Source organism: Nomascus leucogenys, chromosome 21 (genome assembly GCF_006542625.1).
Source record: "Nomascus leucogenys isolate Asia chromosome 21, Asia_NLE_v1, whole genome shotgun sequence".
Taxonomy (NCBI): domain Eukaryota; kingdom Metazoa; phylum Chordata; class Mammalia; order Primates; family Hylobatidae; genus Nomascus; species Nomascus leucogenys.
The window spans coordinates 68,743,601-68,763,885 of record NC_044401.1 but is presented as its reverse complement, the minus strand read 5'-3'; the positions used below and the strand labels follow the sequence as shown (position 1 = coordinate 68,763,885).

At 44.0% G+C, this 20,285-nt stretch overlaps 1 protein-coding gene across 1 annotated transcript in view; it reads right to left on the bottom strand.

Moving 5' to 3' along the window:
* The window catches only part of LOC115832094, a 93,631-nt gene extending 74,777 nt beyond the window's left edge, over nt 1–18,854 (bottom strand). Inside the window, exons 1-3 of the mRNA XM_030801755.1 lie at nt 18,806–18,854; nt 18,050–18,234; nt 6,557–6,625 (exon numbers count right to left, since the gene is read on the bottom strand). Of these exons, the coding sequence (XP_030657615.1) occupies nt 6,557–6,625; nt 18,050–18,234; nt 18,806–18,854 (303 nt within the window). The remainder of the gene's footprint in view (nt 1–6,556; nt 6,626–18,049; nt 18,235–18,805) is intronic.
* Between the last annotated feature and the right edge of the window lie 1,431 nt (nt 18,855–20,285).

Below are 20,285 nucleotides of genomic sequence, written 5' to 3'. Positions count from 1 at the left end.
TGTCTGTTATTGTTTCCCCCCAACCCCCCTTTAATTAGAAGAACATTATCAGAGACTCCAACACATTCAGCTGGGTCGGAACTGACTGTACCCATTAGGAATTCTTAAAGTGCAGATCGACTCTCCAAAATGACTCTTTACAGATGCAAAACTGACTTCATGGGTTGCCTCACCCCCACTCCATCTCCCGACATGTATGGTTTTTCATCGCTGTTCCAATTTAAATTTCTCAGTCTACCACTCAAAAGAGATGATTTTTTTCTAATATCCATCCTGCAAACTCCATCTGGGATCCCCCAAACAAGCTGTGTTCTTCTGTTTCTCTCACAGGCAGGAATCATAAAAAGTCTGCAATAGGAGCAGGAAGGAGGTCAGACCTTCTTGGTCCTGAACCACAAGCGTTTTAATGCCTGGAAACACACAGGGTAATTGAACAGGGAAGATAAAATAAATGCCCACTTAGAGGCGAGTGCCCCACCCTCTCCATCCAGCCTGCGGATCTGGTGCACATCACCTTGGGAAAGCCCAAGTTACAGTCCTCAAAAAACCAGAAGCAAGGAGCATCTACTATAATCACAATTATCCTACGATCTTCATGCCTCGCAGGATTACTATCCTTCCAAGCTTTGGGCCTAGTGTCTTGTGTGAACAGAGAACCAGATGGGAGTTTTGGGGGCTAAAATGGATCCACCAATTATTTATAGATTCGGACTAAAAATCATGTGAACCGCCTTCTGTGGAGTTCCATCTTCCGAGAACAGACTTGAAATAGACATAGTTGTGGAAAGTCTCGGAATCATTTAGAATAATCCTGAACATGGTATTGCAAGTAGGGAATGGTGGAGTGAAGTCTAAAGAATGTTAAAAGCCCCTTCAACAAGAAGGGCAGAGTTTTAGAACAATCTTTTGGAGATCTCTAGAATCAGACAACATGGTTCAATTTTATATCCTGTTGGTTTTAGTAGCACTGACCCTAGACATTTTTTTTCCTGCTGAAAAAACCTTCAAAGTTGGACATGACTGCTTTGCATAGCTAAGTGTGGCCAGCTTTGGAGAAGAAGAAAATTGTTCTTAGTGCCTTGCATACAATAGACAATCAACATTTATTGAAAGGATGAAAATAAAAACAGACCTTTTATCGTGCAAAGTATATGACTACGTATTGTATGAGAAAGTTTCCTTAAGCTCTGTATTTTATCTTTTTAACTTTCACATATATATATGTATATATTTTTTTTTTCTGGAGCAGTGGGAGTGGGGAGGCAACATTTCTTAAATAATTCCTTTGTGCTAGCTACCATATTAAATACTATTTTTTTTTTTTTTTTTTGAGACAGGGTCTAGATCTGTTGCCCAGGATAGAGTGCAGTAGTATGATCACAGCTCACTACAGCCGCAGCCTCAACCTTCCAGGCTCAAGTGATCCTCCCAGCTCAGCCCCCCAAGCACCTGGGATTACAGGCAGGCGCCAGCAAGCCCGACTAATTTTTGTATTTTTAGTAGAGACGAGGTTTCACCATATTGCCCAGGCTGGTCTCGAACTCCTCGGCCTCCCAAAGTGCTGGGATTACAGGTGTGAGCCACCGTACCTGGCCTAAATATTTTAACCTATGTTGCTTCATTTCAACCTGACAACAACCAAAAATCTTTTACATTTTACTGTGGAATAATCCCCTGGTTATTATTTTGTTTTGTTTTGTTTTGGAGACAGAATCTTGCTCAGTCGCCCAGACTGGAGTGCAGTGGTGCGATCTCCGTTCACTGCAAGCTCCGCCTCCCGGGTTCACGCCATTCTCCTGCCTCAGCCTCCTGAGTAGCTGGGACTACAGGCGCCCACCACCACGACCGGCTAATTTTTTTCTTGTATTTTTAGTAGAGACGGGGTTTCACTGTGTTAGCGAGGATGGTCTCCATCTCCTGACCTCGTGATCCACCCGCCTCGGCCTCCCAAAGTGCTGGGATTACAGACGTGAGCCACTGCGCCCGGCCAATCACCTGGTTATTATTGGTTGAGAAAGGTTACCAGCTTGTCCAGGGTCACCCAGCCAACTAGAGCCCAAGCCCCAGCTGCCCCTTAGATGCTGCTGGGTCCACTGTGATTCCGATTAAGAAATGCTGCCTTCCTTGTTACTCATTTATCTCAATACCAAGACGGAGGGAATGTTTTGAGAATGGCTGAGGCCATGAGCATTTTTCAGGGATGGTTACATTTTCGTAGCCAAAATACCATTTAAAGGTATCAGAAAAAAAGCTCTGCCTTCACATTTTTAAAAATTTCTTTTTTCTTTTTCTTTTTTGAGACAGAGTCTTGCTGTGTCACCCAGGCTGGAGTACAGTGGTGCAATCTCAGCTCACTGTAGCCTCGACCTCCTGGGCTCAGGTGATCCTCCCACCTCAGCCTCGTGGGTAGCTGGGACTACTCAGCTATAGGCGCACACCATCACACTTGGCTAATTTTTATATTTTTTATAGAGACAAGGTCTCACCATGTTGCCTAAGCTGTCCTTGAACTCCCGGGCTCAAGCCATCCTCCCACCTCGGCCTCCCAAAGTGCTGGGATTACAGGCGAGAGCAACTGCACCCAGCCTTAAATTTCTTAAATAACTCTCTTCAGTCTCCTGGAAAGCACGGCCAAGGATCAGATGCTTAGTTCCAAGCTGCTCTCCACAGGCTCTCCTGTTAACGGACTCATTTGGTCTACATGCTACCTAAAATGCTTAAAAGGCAAATTTAGAAATGAACTTAATATTTGGTGACATCCATACCTGAGTGATAATGCTAATTCTAAAATAAGCCATTTATACTGATTTACTTTTCCCTGATATCCATTTAAATATACATAATATCCCTAAACATACAGGAAATTAATAACATTAATTAACATGTATTCTCTACTTGGAAAAAATCTTCATTCATTTTGCCACTCTATTGAACTTGCTTGGAATCGAAACAAACTTTTGCATTTTTCTGATTACCTTTAATTCTCAGGAAATTCAGACTTTCCCAGCTAAAAGAAAACCCTGGTATTACAGGGTAGCCCCCCACCACATACACACACAAAGGTGTTAACTGGGCCAGGCAAAAAGATCTTGAAAACTGATACAATTCCAGGCTCTCTGCTCCATGTGGTTTGAATGTCAGTTGAAAGAAATCAATTTTCTAAAAAATTACAATAAAGCATGCATTGAGTTATCAATATTCACTTTCTATGGGGTCATTTTCAAGTTAATCACCTAAAATTTTTAAAGTCCCCGCTTTATGATGCTCAGAAAGCTGCAAAGGTGGAAACATATCTTTCCTCTTAGTTTCACATCCTCTCGTGCCCCCATTTTTTTCCCACTGTCATGCCATGGAGTGTCGTGGGATTGTGAGTGTGTTTGTGTGCTCTCTGCTTATTCTTTGTACTTCAGTTGAACACCATCTTAGATCATCCTTGACAAGAGAGTAAAGGTTATCATTAGCATGTTGAATAATGGATGGGGTCCATTGTATCTTCTTGTTTAGGAAAATAAATCATCCTGAAAACTTGTATTATGTTCTATGTGAAATGGAAGCACATCAGCACTTGTTATGTTTTCCTCTCCTGAGTTGGTTTGGCAGGGCGCCTGAGGCTGGAAAGAACAGCCAGGGGTTGCCAAGCAAGGGCTGGCTTGATTCCGCGCCCATTCCTCTAGGGGATGTAAACATCCTGCCCTGGAATACTTCACCAACCTGTAGCTAGAAAACTCCCGTGTACAACCGGGCAGCTGGGAGAACTGGAAACTGTGAGTCACAGCCCCCACGAGGCCCTGCTGGGTAACGAGGAGGTCAGGCGTTGAAGCTTCATCCGCCCCACCCCAGCCCCCAGAATGAGGATGTCACTCAACTCAGTAGAGAAACATACAGGAATCAAGGGCAGGGGAAGGGCAAAGGAGTCTAGGATTTCCTGAGGACCTACCATCCACATGCCAGATACAGTGCTGGGCACCTTCAGGCACATTAACTCGTGTCAAATGGAGCAGGGCTGCCCAGCGGTTAAGGCCACAGGTGTCTAGAGTGAGACACACCTGAGACCCACCACTCACTGATTGGGCCGTCTTGGGCAATTTGCTTAATCTCTCTAATTCTCAATATATGATCAGCCAAATGGAGATGGACCAGTTAAAATACTGAAATCCTTTCACATCACAAGGGCAGGGGCAGTTGCCCTGAGTCCTGAGAGCACACACACTCCCACTGCCCTGGTGGAACCATCCTATTCCTGGAAACCCCCCAATTATGCAGGAGAGTAGGGAGACTCAAGCCCAAAAGAGCCTTGAAGTCCTGTCTAGAGGCAAGGGCTGGTTTGCTGTCATTGACTGGTACCCATGTCATACCAGTCGCTAGCCAGCTTTACAGGGCTGCCATAGCCACAGAGGGGGAGTCTACAAAGACTATCATGTGACAGGCCTGAAATACATGATAAAAATAGTTATGCCCATTATATAGACAGGGAAGTCTAGGCTAAACGAGGTTAAACAACAGGGCTAAAGCCATGTATGGAACCAAGATATGAATCCAGGCAAGTTGGACTCACAAGCTTGCGCCTCACAACCCTGATGTATGATTGGAGAATCATAAGTGCCCATTTAATGACAGCATAAAAGAGCTTCCCTCCTAGAAAGAGCCATTTCATCAAGTGGATTTCAGATGTCCATGCTCATTTAAATGTCGCCCTTGAGGAGTCGTGTAAAAGGCAGGCATGGACCCAGTTGCTAAATGTTTTAATTATGGCATCAGACTTATTACATGGAAACTGCTTTTCTCAAATCTGAATAGAACATACTGGTCTCAGCCATGGCATCAACTGTGACAGGGGCACAGATCGCCTTCTTGACAGGATGTGATTCTTATGTTTGGGGACTCTGAATGGGCCATGAGTTGAGCCTCTGTGGTTCTGCGTGAACTCTGAGGATAGGGATGGAAGGAGAAAGTGTGTCAAGATCTAATTCCATATTGAGAATAACACTATTACTTTAAAACTTTTATCAAGGTAGAATACTGCCAGGATATATTAAAAACAATAAAGGTTCACCAATTAGAAATGCAATTCTCACACTGTGGTCACAACACAGTTCCTATACCCACAGTCTTCAGATTCCCCATCCTGCTTCTCCACCAGGTATTAATATTTGAGTACGAAATAGTCACCTGGGGGCAGGAGGGTGCTTTCATGAGAAGAGAACATAAGGCAGTTAAGTTTTGTTAAGAAAGGGGGGAAGAGGCAGGTACATTACTGGGAGGAGGCCAAAGTGTAGATTATTCGAGAAGTAATCTAGGACTTTGCTATTCAGCCTGTGGTTCACAGACCAACGGCATGGGTGTTGCCTGGGAGCCTGACAGATGTCAGAATCTGAGGCCCACTCCTGGCCTAAGGATCGGAGTCTGTATTTTAATCAAATGCCCGAGCAGTATGTATGCTCACTGCTTCTGGAGAAGCTCTGCTCTAGGGGGCCCAGCCTCTGCTCACACGCAGTGGGTAGGAGTTGGTGGGGGTGGTGTGAGCAGAAAATGAAGCTGTAAGAGATGGGAAGGTACCCAAGTGTTTGCCTAAGAGGTTATCCTGTCTGAATCGGCTGAAGGGAAAAAAAAAAAATCTGTTCTCCGATGATGAGCAGGCTGCGGCTGCAGTTGCACACAGCGTGATGACCATCTGTGTATAAAAAGTGAAGTTGAGAAAAAAAAAGAAAGAAAGCAAGCCAAGAAAAGAAACACTGTGCAGGAGTGCAGAATTGCTACAGAGGCTAAGCGTGGCCAGGTGTTCAAGCGGGAAAGCCAGTCTTCAAGATCAAAGGCAAGTCGATTGTAAAAGAGAACATCTTGCCCACCAAACCCGGGCCCTCTGAATGGAGAGACAGCGCCATCTGAATAGACCAGATGTTAGCAGCCGAGGGATCCTTAGAGCCTAGAATAAACTCACCTAAATAGCTCTGTGGCATCAAAACCTCATTATCTGCCAGGCCCACCGCTAAATACAAACACAGGTTCTATCAGCAGATGTGAAAGAAGTCCTTCCAGGCACCCAGCTGAGGCAGTAGGAATTTTCAGTCTCTGTGGTAAATGGGCAGTAATTAATTATAGGAGAGACACTGAAGCCCAAAAAAAAAAGTTCTGTTTTGCGGATGACAAGGAGATGTCATTTTTGGAAAGAGCTGTGTGAGCACTTCGTGGTAAGCAGTCTGGGGCCATCACAGGTGCTATCTCCTGCAGGCCTGACACGGGGCAGGCTGGTTATTTTTATGAAGGATGAGGGCCTGGGGCTCTGAAGCTTCCACCCCCTCATGCTTGCACTTCAGTTCCAGTACTCCAACACCATCCTTCCACCAGCAGCCCAGCAGAATCGCAGGGCACTGGCAGGGATACGAGTATTTCATCAACTTGTGAATTTTCCACAAGTACAAGCCGGTCTCCTCTTAATTGCCCCCACAGAGATTCTCATAAATACTTTTAAATATAATAATTATTATTGTTATTTTACTTTGTTCTTCTAGATGGCATTTTTCCTTCAAGCAACTCAAAAGAATGATTCTGAAGTTACCCAATTAATCTTTGCAACATTCCTGTGAAGAAGAGGGTTGGGGGGCGGGGGCGGCAGTTTCTTAGGTTTCTGGAGGAGAGGGAAGGAACAGCGAGGTTAAAGGGACAGAGTGAAATAAAGATGACCCTGAAATGGAAACTGGGAAGCCCCGTGCTCCCAAAGGGTCCTCAATTTCCAAGTTTATCATCATCCAAAATGTGCAGCTGCTTAGGCCAATACCCTAAGTGAAAAGCGCTAGTATTCAGATCTTGCTGTCACCTCTCAGGAAGTCATGATTTTGTGCAAGTCATTTAGCCTCCTTGGGTCTCCGTTTCCCACCCGTCAAATAAAGAGGATATCTTAATGGCACGTGGCATAGAAAAGATCCAAGCCCTCTCCTTCAGGGTAGCAAACCCTCTGGAATCCAACCCCAATGGGCTCCTTTGCAGTTTCATGCATGAGGCTGTTTTAGGCTTTGCAGTGGAAATGGCACACTTTGGCATGACATGGAGCAAGAGAGTCCAAGGACAGGCATGATAGTCAGACAGCCTGATTCAGATCTTAGCTCCAGCACTTTTTAAGTCCTATCACTTTCAACAGATCACTTAATCACTCTGAGCCTCTGTTTCCTCATCTGTCAAATGGCGCATGGTGAGATGATGCTTAACACGAGTCTGGCATTGAGAAGGTGCTCAGTAAGTATATAGAAAGTGGTTAAGAGGAGGAGCCTGGGGTCAAAGTGTTCATATTTGAATCCTGGCTCACCACTTTCCAGCCAAGTCACCTTGGACAAGTCACTTTGCCTCGCTAGATAAGAAAAGTTCCTAGAAGATTAAGCAAGTGAATATATGTAATTTGAAAAAGAGTCTGGCAGAGGGTCCATGCTTGATAAATGTTATCATTAATCATATTATAATTATTGCTTAATTTCTTGTTTCCATCTTGTCTTAAGAAACCACAAACACTGACCTCCACCTCCAAGGAAGGAGATTACTTCATAGTGTAAGGGCAAGGTGGAGGGGAGAGTGTCTCAGTATAGAACCACTTTCCATCTATAAATTGAAAGAAGTGTCTCTTAGCTGGAAATATTCCCTCTGGAATCACGCAGGGCTGTGGTCTGCCACTCACCGACCGGCTAAGCGATGCTGGGCAAGTCCCTGCACCTTTCTCTCGGCCAGCTCATCTGCAAACCAGTGGTAACCAGCTCACTGCCTTGATTTGTTAGAAAGATTACATGAGCTAATGCACACAAACACACTTTGTAAACTCTTAAATGCCTCATATATTGAAAGTGCTATAAATTCAGAAAGATACACTTATACTCGAAAACCATACAAAGCTCTGAATTTTCATTAGAACATGGGGAAAACTCAACATGTGTGCTTCTATGTTTTGTTCCCTTGAATTACAAAATGCAATGTTAAAAATCTCTTGTCTCAGGTAGAAGAAAGAAGGCATTTTAATTTCCGGTAGTGCCAGCACATGGGGCTTGGGCTTCACCACCAGCTGCTGTAAAACCAAACAAAACAAACAATATATCCACCCACCCAAAGTAACTCAAAGTAACTGGATTTCTCTTTGCTGAGTTTCCTGTGAATACTTCAAAGCCTGGAGACTTTGCAGATGTCTTGGTGGTGATTTCCCTTTAGCAAACACGTGGGAAATACTCCAATAAGAGAGAAGCCAGCTCCATGAAAGAAGACTTGGGGGCAGAAACCGAGGGAAGATGGTTTGCAAGCTGAGCGTGATGAGTGCAGTAGCCTGATCTTCATTTCTCACACGCTCAGCACACATTTGCAGCTGGGGCTAATTCTTCAGCTTACCTCCAGTGTTTACAGCAAGGAAGCATGTCTTGGGTTCTAGCCCATGAATACTCAAAACTGAACTTGATTAGAAAGCATTATATTAAATACTTCACTTTTGCCAAGCCCCTTCTTGCAAACCGCCATCCCCATCAGAAGAGAAGAACAGGTGGCCTCCTGCTCCTGCTTGCAGGTGCGGGAGGGGATTGGGACACTGGGCAAAGGATGGGTCTCCTCGCCTGTTGTGTTATTTTCAAATTTGTGTTTCTTTTACATTTTTGATTCTCCTTCCAAAGCAAATTTCCCTAAACATGTAGTTGGGGAAATTTTTTACCTTGAGCATCTCTAAAGCCTTAACACAGAAAGTAAATATTTGCTTTCAGGAAAGTTTGTTTGTGGATTAAAACCTGCTTCTTTGAATCAAGAATCAGCTTATCCTTTCAAAATAAGAATTTATTACAAAACTACAACACTGTCTACAAACCTACAGACAAAGACTGGTAACAGTCCATGTACTCAGCAAAATGATTGCTCCCAGGCTATAAGGCAGGGCCCTCAGGTTTTTTCCAGGGGTGAAGATGGTGCCCAGCACGCTCTCCCCAGGCATCAGCAGGATGCTTTACAAGGCAGTGGCCTAGATATTGGGGTGAGGACCCCCCATCTGCAGGACAGAGTGAAGCTTTTTCATCCACTGGATCACCAAACTCTCAGGGCAAACCAGGCCTTTACCGGGAGACGTCCTGCCTACCTGACTGTGGTTTGCCACTCATGCCTTACTGTTTTATGCAACAAAGGTCCTTTGAACACTTACTATGAGCCAGCCATGGAGGCCACCTGAGTTGAACATCATGGTCTCCGCCATCACCTAGTCTAGTGTGAGGGACAGGCAAACAGCGTGCCACCTGCTATACTCGAAGGGGTGCAGGGCTGCGAGCGACAAAGGAGGGGTACCCCCTGAGGTAGGGAGGGGCTTTCCTGAGGAAGACCAGGCAGGTAAGTGGGCAGGGAGAGGGAGGGAGAAGGAGAGTGCTACAGCAGACAGGGCAGCCTGGGAAGGTCCCTCCCCTGCAGGGAGGAGCGGCAGGAGGGGTAATGGGAGTGGATCCAGAAAAGGCTGCAGACTCAGCTCCTTGTGGGCTAATGGAGGATCAGGACTTTATCCACAGGGCAACGGGGAGCCACTGCATCACCAAGTCCACTGGCTTCTTGTTTTATGTTAATTACTCAACTTGATAGAGCCTGACTACATTCAAAACTTGGGATACCACACAAAACCAGGGCAGAATCATCATCTTCATACTCCATTTAAAAAAACGGAGGCTTTGGATTTAGGCAGCATGCCTAAGGTCACCCAGCTATTGGAACTTGATGCTATAGTGGATTTTTTTTGGGTTTTGTCACCCAGAATCAATGCCTCCTTTTTTTTTTTTGGTGGGGTGGGGGGGGAGAATCATCTTCATGATTTCACCCCAGCTGTAGGGATGGGTGACTTAAGCCTGGCCTGGCACAGCATTTCCATCCTTTGGCCACAGTGACTGGCTTAGGAAAAGAGTCAGGTAGAACCAATGGTACACAACCTTGGGGCTCACTGGGACTATTGAGAGAGAGAGAGAGGCCCATTCTGTCTCTTTTGGACTTAAAACTGGGGGCTCATGCCTGTAATCCCAGCACTTCGGGAGGCCAAGGCAGATCACTTGAGGTCAGGAGTCCAGACCAGTCTGGCCAACATGGTGAAATACCATCTCTATTAAAAATACAAAAAAGTAGCTGGGTGTGGTGGTGCATGCCTGTAATCCCAGCTACTCGGGAGGCTGAGGCACGAGAATTGCTTGAGCCTGGGAGGCGGAAGTCGCAGTGAGCTGAGATCACACCACTGCACTCCAGCCTAGGCGACAGAGCAAGACTCCACTTCAAAAAAAACAAAACAGAAAAACTGGAGGATGTATGTCTACAGCTGGAGCATGAAGATGACACGAAAAAGAACTGAGGCTGCCTCCTGGATCAAGCTGTGCATGAAGCCACTACTCCACAACTTTTAAATTACATCAGACATAATTTCATTTTTCCTCATAAGAATCTTAGCTGGTTTCTCTCACTTGCAATGAGGCAGCCCTGATGCATGGTGGCCCTGATGCAATGGTGCTCATGGTGACCCTCTTCCACTTTACCTATCATGTCATAGGCTACTGAAATTGATTTGGTGTTTTGCTATATTCTTATTTAAAAAACTTATCCCAGTGAAAATTCAAACATGGAATAAATTGGACTCTGAAAATAAAAGCAGACTACAAAATACAGGAAAGTGTAATTTAAACACTGATAAAATTTTAGCTGTGTAGGAAGAAGGGAAATGGATGTAGAGTGAGGGGACTGGAGTGCAGCTCTTGCTCTGGGGCTCACCTGCTCTGTGACCTTGTGCAAGGGGCCTTTCCTCTCTAAGCTGCAGCACCCTCAACTGTAAAATAAGGGAGTGTCACTAGATGGGACCCTGACTCAGGGTCCACGACCTTTTTCTAGGCTGCTTTAGAATCAAAAGTTGGCTAATACGGCTGGGCAAGGAGTCACAGTCTCAGTTACTTGGGAGGCTGAGGCAGGAGGATTGCTTGGCCCCATGAGTTCAAGGCTGCAGTGACCTATGATTAAGCCACTGTACTCCCGCCTGGGCAACACAGCAAGACTCTCTCTAAAAACAAACAAATAAGACCCCAAACTTGGCTAATACAGATTTAGAAAGTCCTTTCATATTCAAACATAAATGGGGGTTTATCTTCCTTCTAAGAAAGTCCACACCTAATTGTATGTGGCAGGTGCTGCTGAGAAAGGCTCATCACTGGGCTTGTGTTCAGTGAAGTGGAATTATGTAACTGACAAACTCCAGAGGACCCAGCTTGTACTGGGTGTGGAAATCTCAATGGCAGCACTGCGAGTGGGTGACAGAGAGGGACCAATGGGTCTCCAGCCTGGCCTGAGCCCCACTGTGCTCAAGCTAACACTTCACCACCAAGTCAACAGAGAGAGAGAACATTCCCTGGGTGCACTCTTTTTTTTTTTTTTTTTTTTTTTGAGACAGAGTCTTGCTCTGTCACCCAGACTGGAGTGCAGTGGTGCAACCTTGGCTCACTGCCAGCTCTGCCTCCCAGGTTCACACCATTCTCCTGCCTCAGCCTCCCGAGTAGCTGGGACTACAGGCACCTGCCACCACGCCCGGCTAATTTTGTTTTTGTATTTTTATTAGAGACGGGGTTTCACCGTGTTAGCCAGGATGGTCTCGATCTCCTGACCTCATGATCCACCCGCCTCAGCCTCCCAAAGTGCTGGGATTACAGGCGTGAGCCACTGCGTCGGGCCTTTTGTTTTTTTGAGATGGAGGCTTGCTCTGTCGCCCAGGCTGGAGTGCAGTGGCATGATCTCAGCTCACTGCAACCTCCGCCTCCTGAGTTTAAGCAATTCTCCTGCCTCAGCCTCCCAAGTAACTGGGATTACAGGCATGTACCACCATGCCCGGCTAATTTTTGTATTTTTAGCAGAGATGGAGTTTCACCACGTTGGCCAGGCTGGTCTCAAACTCCTGACCTCAAATGATCCATCCACTGGCCTCCCAAAGTACTGGGATTATTGGCATGAGCCACTGCGCCCAGCCCCCCCCGGGTGCATTCTTAACCACCACAGAACCGCTCTATAGCAAACCTTTAGTACGAGTTTCCAAGGATCAGCTGGTCTTGGTTTTCTCTTGATGACTCCAGCCAGTGAGCTGGATGGCAGCCCACAGTGACCCCAGGAAAGCCACGCTGGTTAGTTTATAAATGTTAACACTGACAGGTTGCACATGGGTAGTGACTTTAAAAGAATCTAGTGGGCCGAGTGCTTTATTTAACTATTCTGCTAAAAATTAGCCAGAGAATTTCTACAACCAACTATTAAAAAGAGATACTTTTCCCCTATTTTGAATGTCTTGCAATGAAAACACCTTAAGAATCAGAGACATGAAAGTGTCACTGTAACATACTTTTAACAGGAGCTGCCTTCTGGACCAAGCGGACCTAGTACACATCTACAGAACTCTCCACCCCAAATCAACAGAATATAGATTCTTCTCAGCACCACACAGCACTTATTCTAAAATTGACCACATAATTGGAAGTAAAACACTCCTCAGCAAATGTAAAGGAACGGAAATCATAACAGTCTCTCCGACCACAGTGCAATCAAATTAGATATCAGGATTAAGAAACTCACTGAAAACCGCTCAACTACATGGAAGCTGAACAACCTGCTCCTGAATGACTGCTGGGTAAATAACTAAATGAAGGCAGAAATAAGTAAGTTCTTTGAAACCAATGAGAACAAAGACAAAATGTACCAGAATCTCTGGGACACAGCTAAAGCAGTGTTTAGAGGGAAATTTATAGCACTAAATGCCCACAGGAGAAAGCGGGAAAGACCTAAAATCGACACCCTAACATCACAAAAGAACTAGAGAAGCAAGAGCAAACAAATTCAAAAGCTAGCAGAGACAAGAAATAACTAATTTCAGACCTGAACTGAAGGAGACAGACACAAGAAAAAATCTTCAAAAAATCAATGAATCCAGGAGCTGGTTTTTTGAAAAGATTAACAAAATACATAGACCACTAGCCAGACTAATAAAGAAGAAAAGAGAGAAGAAACAAATAGACATAATAAAAATTGGTAAAGGGGATATCACCACTGATCCCATAGAAACACAAACTACGATCAGAGAATACTATAAACACCTCTATGCAAATAAACTAGAAAATCTAGAAGAAATGGATAAATTCCTGGATACATACACCCTCCCAAGACTAAATCAGGAAGAAGTCGAATACCTGAACAGACCAATAATAAGTTCTGATATTGAGGCAGTAATTAATAGCCTACCTCCCAAAAAAAGCCCAGGACCAGAAGGATTCACAGCCGAATTCTACCAGAGTTACAAAGAGGAGCTGGTACCATTCCTTCTGAATCTATTCCAAACAATAGACAAAAAGGGACTCCTCCCTAACTCGTTTTATAAGGCCAGCATCATCCTGATACCAAAACTTGGCAGAGACACAACAAAAAAACAAAATTTCAGCCCAGCATGGTGGCTCATGCCTGTAATCCCAGCACTTTGGGAGGCTGAGGTGGGCGGATTGCCTGAGGTCAGGAGTTCAACACCAGCCTGGCGAACATGGTGAAAGCCTGTCTCTACTAAAAATACAAAAAAATTGGCTGGTCATGGTGGTGCACATCTGTAGTCCCAGCTACTCAGGAGACTGAGGCAGGAGAACAGCTTCAACTCAGGAGGTGGAGGTTGCAGTGAGCCCAGGTCATGCCACTGCACTCCAGCCTGCACAACAGAGTGAGACTTGGTCTCAAAAAAAAAAAAAGAAAAAAGAAAAAAGAAAATTTCAGGCCAATATCCCTGACGAACATCAATGCAAAAATCCTCAATAAAATACTGGCAAACCGAATGCAGCAGCACATTAAAAAGCTTATCCACCACAATCAAGTCAGCTTCATCCCTGGGATGCAAGGCTGGTTCAACATACACAAATCAATAAATGTAATTCATCACATAAACAGAACTAATGACAAAAACCACATGATTATCTCAACAGATGCAGAAAAGGACTTCGATAAAATTCAACCCCTTCCTGCTAAAAACACTCAATAAACTAGGTATTGATGGAATATATCCCAAAATAACAAGAGCTATTTATGACAGACCCATAGCCAATATTATACTGAATGGGCAAAAGCTGGAAGCATTCCCATTGAAAACCGGCACAAGACAAGGATGCCCTCTCTCACCACTCCTACTCAACATAGTATTGGAAGCTCTGGCCAGGGCAATTAGGCAAGAGAAAGAAAGAAAGGTATTTAAATAGGAAGAGAAGAAGTCAAATTATCTCTGTTTGCAGATGACATGATTGTATAGTTAGAAAACCCCCCATCGTCTCAGCCCCAAAACTCCGTAAGCTGATAAGCAACTTCAGCAAAGTCTCAGGATACAAAATCAATGTGCAAAAATCACAAGCATTCCTATACACCAATAGTAGACCAAAAGAGAGCCAAATCGTGAATGAACTCCCATTCACAATTGCTACAAAGAGAATAAAATACCTAGGAATCCAACTTACAAGGGATGTGAAGCACCTCTTCAAGGAGAACTACAAACCACTGCTCAAGGAAATAAGAGAGCACACAAACAAATGGAAAAATATTCCCTGCTCATGAATAGGAAGAATCAATATAGTGAAAATGGCCACACTGCCCAAAGTAATTTATAGATTCAATACTATTCCCATCAAGCTACCACTGACTTTCTTCACAGAATTAGAAAAAACTACTTCAAATTTCATATGGAACCAAAAAAGAGCCTGTATAGTCAAGACAATCCTAAACAAAAAGAACAAAGCTGGAGGCATCATGCTACCTGACTTCAAACTATACTACAAGTCTACAGTAACCAAAACAGCATGGTACTAGTACCAAAACAGATATATAGACAAATGGAACAGAACAGAGGCCTCAGAAATAACACCACACATCTAGAGCTATCTGATCTTTGACAAACCTGACAAAAACAAGCAATGGGGAAATGATTCTCTATTTAATAAATTCTGTTGTGAAAACTGGCTAGCTATATGCAGAAAACTGAAACTGGACCCCTTCCTTATACCTTACACAAAAATTAACTCAAGATGGATTAAAGATGTAAACGTAAGACCTAAAACCATAAAAACCCTAGAAGAAAACTTAGGCAATACCATTCAGGACATAGGCATGGGCAAAGACTTCATGACTAAAACACCAAAAGCAATTGCAATAAAAGCCAAAATGGGATCTAATCAAACTAAAGAGCCTCTGCACAGCAAAAGAAACTATCATCAGAGTGAACAGGCAACCTACAGAATGGGAGAACATTTTAAAATCTGTCCATCTGACAAAGGGCTAATATCCAGAATCTACAAGGAACTTAAATAAATTTACAAGAAAAAAAAACAACCCCATCAAAAAATGGGCAAAGGATATGAACAGACACTTCTCAAAAGAACACCTTTATGCGGCCAACAAACATATGAAAAAAAGCTCATCATCACTGGTCATTAGAGAAATGCAAATCAAAACCACAATGAGATACCATCTCATGCCAGTTAGAATGGTGATCATTAAAATGTCAGGAAACAACAGATGATGGAGAGGATGTGGAGAAATAGGAACGCTTTTACACTGTCGGTGGAAGTGAAAATTAGTTCAACCATTGTGGAATACGGTGTGGCAATTCCTCAAGGATCTAGAACTAGAAATGCCATTTGACCCAGCAATCCCATTACTAGGTATACACCCAAAGGATTATAAATCATTCTACTATAAAGACACGATGCACACGTATGTTTACTGCAGCACTGTTCACAATAGCAAAAACTAGGTACCAACCCAAACGCCCATCAGTGATAGACTGGATAAAGAAAATGTGGCACATATGCACCATGGAATACTATGCAGCCATAAAAAAGCATGAGTTCATGTCCTTTGCAGGGACATGGATGAAGCTGGAAACCATCATTCTCAGCAAACTAACACAGGAACAGAAAACCAAACACCACATGTTCTCACTTATAAGTGGGAGTTGAACAATGAGAACATATGGGCACAGGGAGGGCACTATGACACATCCGGGCCTGTTGGGGGATGGGGGGCAAGTGGAGGGATAGCATTAGAAGAAATACCTAATGTAGATGATGGGTTGATGGGTGTAGCAAACCACATGGCACATGTATACCTATGTAACAAACCTGCATGTTCTGCACATGTATCCCAGAACTTAAAGTATAACATTAATAATAATAAAAACAGGAGCTGCTTTTAAAACCTGTATTGTCATGGATAAATACATTTTGTCCCCCAACAACTGAATTTCTGAACTAAGTGTTTTTGTCTGCAACATATAAGATTTTAAGATTGTGTTTAGAATGAAATATACAAATGGATACGTTAAATAGCTATTGAGATTTGTTAGAAGTGGGGGCATGTTATAATCACAAGTCATTGATGCCTTTTTATGGGCAGAAATCTTCCCAGCTTCTGGTAACACAAGGGAACACTCCCAACTACTCAACGTCCTGGTGAAGGCCTAAACATGACTTCAACCTTTGCTGTTTTATTTTGAGTGACATTCTAGGGCTGCTCTGTCTGGAGTCTCCACATGGGCAAAGAGACATAGATTATTTAACAGAACAAAAAAAGGGGAAGATCAAAGTAATCAACTCTCATTTTTGAACTCTTAGGATATGACACATACTTTCCAGCAAAATGTCCAGTAGAAACTATTCACACTGCACAGCTCCTGTCCTGGAGACTATAATTCTGCTACATAAACACAAGAGGCATAAACCGTCCTTGAGGACAAGATACAACACTGACAAGAACAACTGGATTTAAAACCACAAACTTTCAATGAAGTTTCTACAGGCCCAACCATTTCTGCCTTATTGTGTGAAGATAAGGAATATTTGTCTATCAGCGTGACTAGTGACTGACTTAATTACCTATAGGTGGGTTTCTAAACTGTCAAACGTCAGAGGGCTCTTGTAGATTTTACCTGTCCTCACACCTCACCGCCTGGTACAAAAGTCTTCCAGGTGTTGGAGATACTCACACAAATGAAACATGGTGGCTATATTTTCTTTAGAGAATTTCCTAAACATGGGGAGGAGACAGCTTTTGCAAGTAAATATCTGTTGTACCACTTGAGATAAGGCACTTGCCTCTTCACAAGGCTCGCTGCATTTCTTTTGCCCCTCCTTTTTCCCATTTAGTATCCTTCCTTCCTATATCTCCTCCATTGCACCCCCCCCAACCCCCGTGGCCCGAGCCACAGCCCTGGTCTCAGCCCCAAGCAGCCCAACTTTCTTCCATGTCTCTAGATATCATAAGCACTGTATTTCCTACAAGTATGACTTAGGAATAAAAAAAAGTTTTTGGTGGGGAGAGGAAGCTAGCTATTGGTATTGTTTTTGTTAAAATAAGCAGGTATTACTTTTGTCCTTAACAATGGGGGGCTTTGTGGAAACTCAGAGGTTTCTGGATTCTACTGTAGAATGTAATTTTAAAACAACTGGCTACGTATCTCAAAAACAGGCCCACCTTGGTCAGACCACTGTGGTACCGTGAAGCATTACTATCAAGATCTATCCATGAGAAACACTGAATAGCATGGAAAGAGCCTTCGCGTGCATTTTCTCATTTAATCTTCACACTCTGTGATGGGAGAATTCATTATTCCTGTGACTCAGATGAAGAAACTGAGGTGCAGAAGTCAGGTGGCTCACTTAAGGTCACAAGACTAGCAAGTTGGGGTGTAAGGCTGAGGAAGCCAGTCTCCTCACTTAGCAAACCAAAACAGCAATCCCCCATTCCTAAGATGGGATCTCGGATGAGCTGGTGGGAATGTTGCTCCTTCAACTCATCCAACAGCTGAACCTCTGTGTGCAGAGCTGTGTGTGATGTAAAGGTGGGAGAAGGCCTGGGAACCCTCAACCTAGTGCCACACTTACAATGGCCATACACGCTATGTGTGGAATGAGTCAAAGGCCATGGAGGAGGCTAAAAGAAAACTCAAGTGCCCTCTGTGTTGCAGGAAAGGAAGCTCTTCTCTGCTGGAGAGCTGAGAACAGGCTTTGGGGAGAAGGGGACCTTGGCTCACCCTCACAGCATCCCTACGGGGTGAGCAGGAGGGGGCCCAGCAGAGGGCTGCAGAGCGACAAGGGGCTTGGTTGGCCGCGGCTTGGCGCACATGTGTCGGAGACGAGTGGGAGACAGCATGGCAGCATCTGGAGCCGCTCGCAGGGGGCGGGCTAACTCTCAGGGTATTGTGCTCATTGCTGGAATCTAAAATACAGCTTTAAATTATTAAGCGTCTTGGAATGCCACAAACATTTTAAAAACTGCCCGTCAGGATGAGAAAGACACTTGAAGGATCTTCAAACTGAGTGTCAGAAATGAGAGATGGGCCCATGTGACCCAACTTCACTCCGCATACTTAACCATCCCTCGCCTCATTCCCTACCCTCCGGGCGGCGGGGCGGCTGCGTGGAAGCAGATCCCAGAAACTTACAAAATAAGATCCCACGGTGTATAGATTTGTGCATTCTGCCCACATATTAAAGGAAACACTCATCAGGGCCTTCTTTTAAAAATTGTGCTATAAAGGTATAAACCCTCCATTTTTTTTTTGGATGCCATTTTGGGAAGGACATGAAGCACCCCCAGAACAGTCAGGGGACCATATTTTGTGCAACAGCAATTCTTCTAAATATAGACCATAGAGCAATCACAAGAAGGATGCAAGCGATGTCCTTGGATGCTCCGCAGAACAGGAGGATGACAAAGCTGCTAAGAGGGTTTTGCATTGAAATCCTGCGCTCCCCGATTTAGCAGAAGGCTTATTTCGCCCTCTCACATGAGTGGGCTGCCGGAGTGGCCCCACAGCAGTTGCATTTTGAAGCCATTACTTTACCTTGTCCTAGTCCTGCCTTAACAGGCACATAAATTCCCTGGACTTGGGGAAGTTTCATTTTTAACCCAGCAGAAGTAAATTGACTTAACCAAATGTGGGCTCTCTCTAACATTTGCCAGATATCACTGGGCAATTTCTTTTTTTTTAACCTCATCTTCACAGCAGAAACATAAAAGGGGAGATCTATAAACATTTCAGATTCATAATATACTACTTCCTCTAGGTTCTTCTAAGTGGAAACTTTGCTCTTGAGAAAAGGTGAGCATCTACTAAAAAGTAATTTTCTCTTGTCAGGAGGGCTCGCCATGCACTTGGTTGCAGCTGAAATGTGTTTTAATAAGGCCTTTCTCCTTTATAAGCCGGGCTTGCTTTTAGTTCCATCCCACAGCCTGAGCAGGGAGGAAGATGGCTCTCAGATATCCTTTTGTTACCCTAATCAGAGCCAGAAGGGCTGTATTGACTTTCGGGCCTTGGGGAGTTGTAGTTCTTTTGTATCCATCTCATCCAAGAAATCAAGTTTGATTAATTTGTCATCAAGTAAAACGTGTGATCTGCTCAGAGCCCGGCCTTTGAAGTGGAAGGATGAACTTGGGCTGCAAAGCCCAGGTCAGCGGGCGAAACAGCAGTGGTGCCGAATCCAACAAGTTCTTCTCTGCAGACCTGCCTGTTCTCATTTAAAACATTTTTTTTCTTTTCTTTTTTTTTTAAAAACCTTTTCCACACATGTCTTCTGGGTTGGACTGCTCCTTGGCTGGGGCCCTCTTTTGTTTACTTTAATTTAAAAAATAGAGTTATCAGGGCTACAAAGCAAGTAAGGCCCAGAAAACATTTAGCCACTCCACAAGGCATGGGGGTGGGAGGATGTGACCTCTCTACAATCTTAAAAGACCACTGTGAGTGAGAGAGCCACGAGGGCTGAACCCGGTGTCAGCACGTGCTTCTGGAATGAATAATCGGAAGGGGTCTCCAGCTGGGTCATGGGACAGATGCTCATTTATGATGCTCTGGGCTTGTTGACCTGCACTTAGTGGAGTTCTCAAACTGCTGAAAATGCATAAGGTAGTGGCCCCAAGATATTATTTAATCCTAGACTTAGTGTCATATTTCTTGTTCAGATGCTATATATGCTTTATAAAGAGTTACAGGGCTTTTAAAAATTACAGAGTAAGCAATCTTTATACATTCCACGGTATAAGGATCCCCATATTTCACATGCTGGTGCACAGGCCTTTTGATGACTGCTACCCCTCAGGTATATACATAAAGACACAATGAATTATTGGCCAGAAGTCAAGGCCTTGTTTGGCTTTCAAAGACATTTAAAAAGCACCAACAAATTATAAACAGCCTCTGTGGTTACTGAATTCAGTGTCTAAGCTATTATTATTAGAGAATTTGAAAACAATAATGAGATTAGTAAAAA